Below are 9,349 nucleotides of genomic sequence, written 5' to 3'. Positions count from 1 at the left end.
TTCCTCAGCACCACATAAGCAAAAAGAAAAAAAAGCCAGAAGTGGCACTGTGGTTCAAGTGGTAGAGCACTAGCCTTGAGCTGAAGAGCCCCATGACCGGACCCAAAAAAATTTTTTTTTGTTTTTTATTGTAAAAATACTGTACAGAAGGGTTACAGTTACATGAGCAAGGTAATGAGTACATTTCCTATCGAGCATTGTTGCCTCCTCCTTTCTTTTTTCCCCTACCATCCCTTCCCTCCCACCTCCACAACTACTCTCCTCCCCCCTCCACCATCGCCAAAGTTGTAAAGTTCATTTTCAACAAAGTGTATTGTACATCTCATTGTTTAAATGGGTCAACCTGTTTCCCTATTTAAGCATTTTGTTTTTCCCCTCAAAAGCTCCTTTTCAAAGGAAAAAGCAAATGATGGTATAAAAACTAAGAAATAGTAATTTTTAAGCACAGTTCTTAACTATTTAACCATATTCCAAGGTGAATAATGTGAACATAGCAAGCCTAATATAGAATATATGATAATGTGAAAAACAATGGGAAATTTCCAGATATAATTTCCATAACTCTCTTGTGGTAAAATGGTTTCCACACAGGGAGCATAATATAGCTCAAAGTTTTGTTATTACCTGTGTGTGTGTGTGTGTGCGTGTGCATGCACGCACTCACGCATGCACTTGCATACACACATGTATTCTGCTTCTGGGGCCTGGGCACTGTCTCTAAGGTTTTTTTTTACTCAAGACTTGTGCTCTACCACTTCCAGCTTTTGGGTGGTTAATTGGAGATAAATAGTTTAATAGATTTTCCTGCCTGGCTGGCTTTGTAACATGATCCTCAGATCTCAACTTCTTGAGTAACTAGGATAGATAGAGTAGCAGGCATTAGCCACTGGCCACTGGCCTGTTATTATTTTTTAAAGGTTATAATAACTCCATTTTACTTGCCGAATCTACAAGGAATTAAACCCCTTGGGCCTTAATAGCCACAAGCCCTTTCTAAGTGCTCTTGCAAATATTCCTCAACTTTGTGACTAAATCATTGCTGGGCTTATCTTGGTTGCAGTTATCAGGACAAACACTGGCAGTTTTGAGTTACTGACTCACTGTCAAAATCGGTGGCACTTTCACAGTGTTGTTCAATATGACCAAATTTGAATATGCCTCTTTCAATTCTCCTCTGGAACAAAGATACCTTCACAGGTATCACAGCCCCAGTGAAGGAAGACAAAGGCTATCTATAGGGCTACTTCTACTAACCACATTAGCTAGTTCCTAGCTGATATAGCAGAGCTTGTTACTTGCATTTAGAATTTCAATAAAATGCAAGCTATGTGTTAAAATGTGTAGTTGATGAATGAATGACACGGATGTGATCTTATTTTCAGGCTCCTATAATAATGTGCAGTTCAAGTGTTTGCCCTTGATTTCTTAGTGTTATGCCAGTTCTATCACAAATACCTGGAGCCAATTTCCAGTCAGAAATCATGAAATGGTGCTCAGAGAAGACAATGGTGACTCATATAGAAACTTATATTGAAAGAAAGACTGAATCAAACTGGTGGTAAAAACATGACCTTCCTCCATAAGGTCAAATAATTTTATTTCAGTTAAACACTACAATACAGTATATATCCATTAAAAAAAGAAAACTCTATAGGATATATAAATTATTCCTTCCATTCATCAATTCTTCTCTTTTCCATTACAGCTTTGGTACAGTGCGATTTAGAATATATTTTTTAAATACTTTTAGCATCACAAACTCAACACAAAGTACAAAACTAATCCGAATCGGTGATATTGTAATCTACACAGTGGTATTCAGTGGTAGGAGAAAATCTTACCTTGATGAATTCATGTCACTAGCTAAGCTATAAAGGCATACCTAGCAGACATGACAGAAATATGCACCATTAACCAGCTAAAGTGTGTATTAGTCTTTGTTTATTTTTTTATTTTTTACAGGAGAATACCAGCAGCAAACACTGGAGTGTTGAGTGAATACTTAAGTCCTCAGTCTGTGTTCCCGACTTGCTCCTCTTTTTCCATAAAGGCCTTGAGTAATATCTGAAGAAATGCACCTCAGCCACTGCGTTCAGAATTTGACCTGCCAGCCGGCGTTGCTCATGCTTGCACAGTTTGTCCTGCAGCTGGCAGACATCACAGGGACAGTGCTGGAGGGGCAGTGTGGACCAAGCAGCCTAAGGTTGTTCTGAGGGGTTGGCGGTGTGACATTACAGTACACAGGCATTCCGGTGGCTGGGAGTGACCCCTGGCCTGCCTGGTTAGGCAGCATGATTGGTGGTTGGTATGTCTGCTGGGGCACTCCTTGAGACCCTTGGGTCATTGGCACCTGTAGAAAGCCACAAGCAAAGCCCAATGTGAGGGGACAAGTATTATGAAATTGCTTCAAGATTTTGAGTTAGGCTACCAACCCTAGTTACCAGGTACTTCATTGGGAAAAGATACTTTACCTCCATGATTCCCTAGGCCATCTGGATAATGGAACTTAAAAAAGAACTGAAAAACCAAAAAAACATCGAGAGCATTTTAGGGATGGTGCACAGGGCCTGGGCACAAGGTCCAGCATGCAGCAGATGCTGGAAGGTTAATCTGGAGCATCTTTCTCTCCTCCCTCCACCCCCCTCCCAGAGCCTGCACTGGGATTTCCCATTCTGTTTTTTGTTTGTTTGTTTGTTTTTTCCTGTGTGGAAAGCTATGACCCCCCCCCTCCGCTTTCTGATTCTATGCAAATAAAGTTCCTTGGAGTGTCATAATCAAAGGAACTTTGTTCAGGGTAAGAGGGTTGAGGAGCAGTGCTTTATGCCAGAAGTATTTGATGACTCTAAATCTAACGGTCAAGGCCTTCCACTAACTTTTCATATCTACTCTCAGCGTACTTCAGGAATCAAATCACAAAAAGATGCACGGCACTTTTGAAAAACTCAAGTTGAATTTAGTCTGGAAAATGAGGATGCTAATCCTCATAAATATCCTTTAAATAAACACGAGATAGCATTTAAAAATCTCTATTAATAAAATCATGGTATAATGCTGTTTCTTTGGGAAAGTATAAAATTACTGGGAGATTCAGGACTGTAATCCTAGTTACTCAGGAAGCTTAGATCTGAGGATAGTGGTTTATAGCCAACCTCAGCAGAAAAGTCCCTGAGATTCTCATCTACAATTAACCATCAAAAAGCTAGAAACGGTGACAGTACTAACTTGAGCAAAAAACAAACAAACCAACAAACTGAAGGAACAATGCACAGGCCCTGAGTTCAGTTTAAGCCCAGTATTCACTCACTCACTCTCTCTCTCTCTTTCTCTCTCTGTCTCTCTGTCTCTCTGTCTCTCTCTGTCTCTGTCTCTGTCTCTCTCTGTCTCTGTCTCTGTCTCTGTCTCTCTCTCTCTCTCTGTCTCTCTCTCTCTCTCTCTCTCTCTCTCACACACACACACACACTAGGAATTTGCCATGGTGTTTTCTACCAGTAATTGAAATTTTAGTAAGCTGCCAAAAGGCCTATATAAATAGAAGTTTAATGAATTTTCTTCTATAAGTAGCAAATTTATAGGGAAACAAATTTAGCTACATTTTTATAAGTCATAGCCATTATAGAAGTATACCTTTCCTAATTTCTGCTTTCCTTTGTTGATCTTGATTCAAAGTCACTTCACAGAAAAGGCTGGGCCAAGCATTTACTTACTCCTCAACCAACCATCCAACACAGGGCATTTCCCATAGCTTCTCAGTTGACAAGTGCTACTTTGTAACCCACAAATTTCCAAGCTGCTGACCCGCACCTGATAAGAGGACATGGTTGGGTAGGAGACCATCATGCCTTGCACAGGAGCTCCTGGCTGATTGCTCACCATACCCTGACTCTGAGGAGGCTGCTGTACTCCCATCAGGCCTTGGAACCCCTGCTGTCCAGACAGGACTGGCTGATAACCTGAGAAGAAAAGAAAAGATGGCTTTGGAATGGATTGCATCAGGAAGAACATGGAGGGTTTCATGGGGACGGTTTCTGCTTCCAAGGCAAATTTCAGTAATCTCAATCTCTGTCACAAAATATGTTATCCAAATGCCTATTTCCTAAGAACATGTCTCTTGACTTCTGAGACTCAACAAGATTATGGATCCACCCCCAACTCCATTTTGCAGAATGGTCTAACATGTACGTGACAAGAGTAAACTCATCACGATACAAGAGATGCAGAGGTCTCTCTTGACACTGGTTGACTGTTATAAATTGCATCTTTCATATTTGACTTTTTGGGGTGGTTCTGATGATATTTGGACAATTCACAAATTACCAAGGACTTTTTAATTTAAACTTCTCTACCTTCTTGCACTATTTCATTCTATATAGACATCACCAAACTTAAATTTGGATGAAGTATACATTTTTCATATTCTAGTGAACTACTCTGAAAAAATAGATACCCATTGAGTTGAACCAAAAGGCAATATCAATTGAAAGGTATATCATGATTTTATTATGTTTCCCTCTGAGTTCCTAAGAGAATATTCTAATAAAACACTCAGAGACTATGAGCATGGTAAGAATACAAAATTGAAAAAAATAGCCCGTATTTTTTCTCTATATCTATATGTGTTTGCCTGTCTGTATCCAGCTGGCTGGATGGTTCAACTCTTTTTATAGATGGACCAGATTTATTTATTTGAAATCTTACCATAAGTAGCTTATAATGCATCCTGAAAAGAAGATTGTGCTCTGTTCTTATAAATATTGGGAATAAAGGTGAAAATGACATAGTGGTAAAGAAATGAAAACAGATTTACATCAAGCTTTAAAACAGAGTTTCAAGGGTTTAGACCATTCACTATGTTGAGTGAGTACTAGAAAATAAGTCAAGATGCTGTCTTAAAAATGTTCTATGAGAGACAAGAATCTTTAAAACTCTAGATTTTCCCAATACAAACATTGATCTGAGAGTTTTACAACCTGATTTGAACACAGAGCAAAAGGTTACAAAAAAATCAAATCAATATTCATGATTAATTCATGGCATTAGTGAAGAAAGGTAACATTACATTGTAGTCTTTACAGAAGAAAATACTTTTCTCTGCTTTGCTGTGTGACTGTATGTTTATAATGTAGGATTTGCATATAGTCCCTTTATTAGGAGATTGGTTCAGTTCACCAGATGGGTTTGAAACAAGGTGTCCTCAATATGAAAGGCCTAAGAGAGCAAGCCTGTCTCCAAGCTTGAGATGAGAGGTCTTATCTCTGCCTGTAACTGGGGATTAGAACCAAGGTAAAGTTTATTTTTGTAATTATTTACTTATTTGGTGTGTGTTCATTTGTGGGAACTGAGGATTGAACTCAGGACCTCACGCTTGCCTGGTAAGTGCACTACTACTTCAGCCACTTTGATCCTCAGGTCTCTGCCTCCCAAGTACCTAAGATTACAGATTAATGCCACCATGTCTGGCTCCAATGTATAATTTTTAACCATTAGCCTTTGATCTGCTTTATGTGCGCCTGATTTTGTGTTCCTGTTAAGCACCTAATTCATTTCCTCAGATATTAATTATTGAATGGCTTTAAATCCTTGCAACAACCCCACATATTACTAATATAATTAAGGGTAGGGGCAATCTTCCCTGAAGCTCCTTTCTGAACAGCCCAGTCAAAGCTTTCTTTTAATATACTTAGAAGTCTATGGAAGTCTATGAAATATTACCCACATGGTGGCTTACATAAAGCTTATGCAATAAGGAAAATCATTTGACTCAGTGAGTCAATGACATATCATGGTTAAAACTACCTCTCAGAGAAAGTACTAGACAAATGTTATTTTAATATTAATTGCAAAGAAACTGTTTTCTATTGCTCCTTAGAGTCAAAATTTTCATCCTCAGCCATGTGTCCAATTACCCTGAAAATGTGCATCCTCAAAAATATTACTCTATACCATTTTATTAGGACATGATTCCAAAGCACATAGACTTCTTTGCAATAGGACATCATATGTAGAAGAAAATGATTTGGTATGGTTGTAAAATGCTCACAGGTAGTCCTGCTTACCATGTACATCTATAGCCAAGAGCAGGCAATGTAAACTCCCAGTGCAGTCCTTGTGATTGTGACATAATAGGATAGGGAAGGGTAAAATAGACAGGTCAGGGCAGGACAGAAAAAAAAATAGGAAAGAGTAACAGTATTTCTGTCTGAAGATTCAGAGCAAAGGTTGAAGATGAGAGAAATGTCTTGATATTTTCAGCTCATTAAAAAAAATAAAGACCCAATTGACCTTGACAGACTTTTCTTTTGTCTTTTGCAGAATACACGCAGCTACTGAGTAAACCTGAAGAGAAGAAGAAGGGAAGGATGAGTGGAAGAAGAGGTGAGACAATGTAAGGTTTGCAAACTATTCATGCATTTGCTGACGGGATGTTTCCAACCATCCAAAGAGTTGTTTTGGCTCAAAAATACATTGAGATGGGCCAAGAAGAAATGGCTTTATTACAACTGCATGCTCTAAATCAAAACTGAAGAGAAGGGAAAATAACAGAGATGTTAAGACATTCAGAAAGCAGAATGTTTTGATAGAAAGAAGAAAAGGGCACGTTTCAATGATAGTCAAGGACAAGAAAAGAATAGGGAAGTTGTGCTGCCCCATCTTCATAAAGACAGGAGCCTGTGAGTGTCTTTGAGAGTAAACAAGTCATCTGTGCTGGGAGCTGGGCTATGGCTGCATGCTTGTACCCGCTCCTTCCCAGATCTCCTCGGCTGATGATTTGTGTACCTCAATATCCAGTTAAACACAGCTTTGCAATAAGGACCCCACAGAAAAAACACTCAGGACAAACAAGGACTTATATGGGAAGCAAATATTCTCCAATTTCAGGATTAAAACTTAAGTGTAAGGAAAGCTTCAATTTGTATTCAGGACTCCTATTCATCTTTCCATTTGCCCTCCCAGCAAGAAATTAAAATCTGGAATGGTTTATTTGGGGATGTTCATTTCTCTAAGTAAAGCTGGGGAAAATAGGTTGCAGAATGTTCTCTAAGACAAAGGGCTATGTGGATTGTGGCTCTTGGTCCTGATCCAAGAACAGACAGAGAACTGAAATAGTGAGGACCCCTGAATGAACTGACAGTGTCTTCCAGGAATACAGTACACCTTGAGGCAAAAATGGAAGCATTCCTGGCAACCTGCTTATCTTGTCTATTCACATGAGAAATGTGTTTCCTCTAGTCAGTTTTTAGCCCTGAAATGATCACTTCCTCATGTTTATGGAGGATTAACATGAGATAATGCAGCTCACAAAATGGAAACTGAAATCCCCTTCTGTCTCCCTGGCTTGCTAAGGAGATGATGATAAAGACATTAGCTATTTTTTTTTTTTATCATTTTTCTTTCAGTCACTGCAGATCCAATTATCAAGTCATGTGAGTCATTTATTTGTCTGGAAGTGAAAAGGTTAGGAATGGGCACACGTCTTCTAGCCAATAAAGCATATACTCTGCCAGAATGGAGAAGTTTATGACACAGTTCAAAATGATTGAATCCTATAAATCTGAAAAAAAAGAAAAGTACAACAGTTGTTGAATATTGTTTGTAATTTGAAGATGGTTTGTTAATATGTAAGCAAGATGCCACTTCTCTTGATATAGCACAATTATGGAAAAACCAGAATAGCAATTGATTGAGCAATATAAATTATTGTAAATGTGACTGATAGTATGTTAACTCTTACTCGATTTCTTATTTTATTTGTTTATTTACTTCACTCTTATTTATCCTAATTCTTGTCTGAAATAGAAGACTTTGAAATGGACAACTTGGAGGCTTCTGTTAGTCCTACTATTGCTCTTTTTTATGCTGAAGATGGAGAAGAGAGTAGTTAAGAGGGAATCTCCTAAGTAGTTTTTAATTCTGTCTTCCCTAGTCTACCTAAGTGGTTGTGATTATTAACTGGAGAGAGTGGGGGAGAGAGAGAGAGAGAGAGAGAGAGAGAGAGAGAGAGAGAGAGAGAGAGAGAGAGAGAGAGAGAGAGAGAGAGAGAGAGAGAGAGAGAGAGAGAGAGAGAGAGAGAGAAAGTGTAAAGAGAGTATGTGTGTGTGTGTGCATATTGGTTCCTAGTCTTGAACTCAAGGCTGGCTTGCTTGTTCATGAGTGGCACTCTTCCACTTGAGCCTTGCCTGTAGTCACTTAACTTGGACTTGAATCAACATGTAAAAATTTCTCCCGCATTCCTTAGGAAGTATGGAGAATCTTGCTTCTGAATCCAAACTTGGATCTGTGTGAGATTTGAGGTGGAATTAGAATAGTTCAATAAAGTCTTGATTGAAGAATATGAAGAAAGACAATGTTATTAAGAGCTACCTCTCCATCTGTTGAAGTTTGATTGCACATTTTGCCAGTTTCCACTATCTACCTGGTTCTTTTCCTTGTTTTCTTCACTCTTAGGTTTAAAGTATTCTCTCTAGGTTTTCCATCATGTTCAGAAGGTTCCTATTCTACATGTTCATCTTTTGAAGACTTTCCATTGTAAACCAGACATATATGTTCATCACTGACTCCCAGTCAAACAGGAGTTTCAGTATTTTTACCTGACTGCAGTGGCTCTGAGAAGCATAACAGTTTAGTCACTGGTTCACGCCTGTCATACTAGCTATTCAAGAAGCTGAGATCTGAGGATTGCAGTTTTTAGCAAGCTATGTGCTACCAATTGACTAGCAAAGAACCAGAAGTGGTAGAGTAAAACAAACAAAAACCCAAACAAAGAAAAACAACAGCAACTAAGGGACACCACCTAGGCCCTGAGGGCAAACCCCAGTATAGGCACAAAGACACAAAACACCACAGACAAACAAAAATCTCCTTTTATGGGAAAAATCTTATGATGAAGAAAGATGTAGGAACTCATTATGATCATAAAGGAACTTTGAGGAAAAAGAATTTACACTGTGGCTTGTGATTCCCTGGTTCTCATTCACTAAATGGAAATACTATTTAATATGCATTTTTCTGCCTCTCAAGTAATAGACATAAACTCATTCATATGGCAGGTATTCAATGACCATTTGTTTTACTAATTGTTTTCTCAATAGTTAAACCAGTGAAGTAAGGAGAAAACCAAGTATGTCCTACAGTTTGCTGAATGAGATTCTGTAAAGGAAGAAAATCAAAGGTAAAGCATGATTGCCTTGTGAAAACCAACTCCTACCATTCAATAGCTGTTTTAAAGGTTAGTTACACAGCTGGTGTACTAGTGGCTCATGCCTGTAATCCTAGCTACCCAGAAAGCTGAGATCTGAGGAACAAAGTGCAAAGCCAGTCCAGGCAGGAGAGTCTTTGAGACTCTTATCTCCAA

The 9,349-nt window shown here is 38.7% G+C and overlaps 1 protein-coding gene across 12 annotated transcripts in view; it reads right to left on the bottom strand.

The window, feature by feature from the left end:
• Nucleotides 1–1,556: 1,556 nt before the first annotated feature.
• Nucleotides 1,557–9,349, bottom strand: part of Arpp21 (cAMP regulated phosphoprotein 21) — a 172,894-nt gene continuing 165,101 nt past the window's right edge. For all 12 annotated transcript variants that reach the window (XM_070006564.1, XM_070006566.1, XM_070006567.1 and 9 more), the window contains 2 exons: nucleotides 3,802–3,950; nucleotides 1,557–2,350 (listed from right to left, as the gene is read on the bottom strand). In XM_070006564.1, the coding sequence (XP_069862665.1) occupies nucleotides 2,093–2,350; nucleotides 3,802–3,950 (407 nt within the window). In that variant the 3' untranslated portion in view covers nucleotides 1,557–2,092. The remainder of the gene's footprint in view (nucleotides 2,351–3,801; nucleotides 3,951–9,349) is intronic.

This window comes from Dipodomys merriami, unplaced genomic scaffold (genome assembly GCF_024711535.1).
Source record: "Dipodomys merriami isolate MVZ:Mamm:240054 unplaced genomic scaffold, mDipMer1.0.p SCAF_7, whole genome shotgun sequence".
Lineage (NCBI taxonomy): Eukaryota > Metazoa > Chordata > Mammalia > Rodentia > Heteromyidae > Dipodomys > Dipodomys merriami.
The sequence above is the reverse complement of the archived record's forward strand: the minus strand, read 5'-3'. Positions and strand labels throughout refer to the sequence as shown.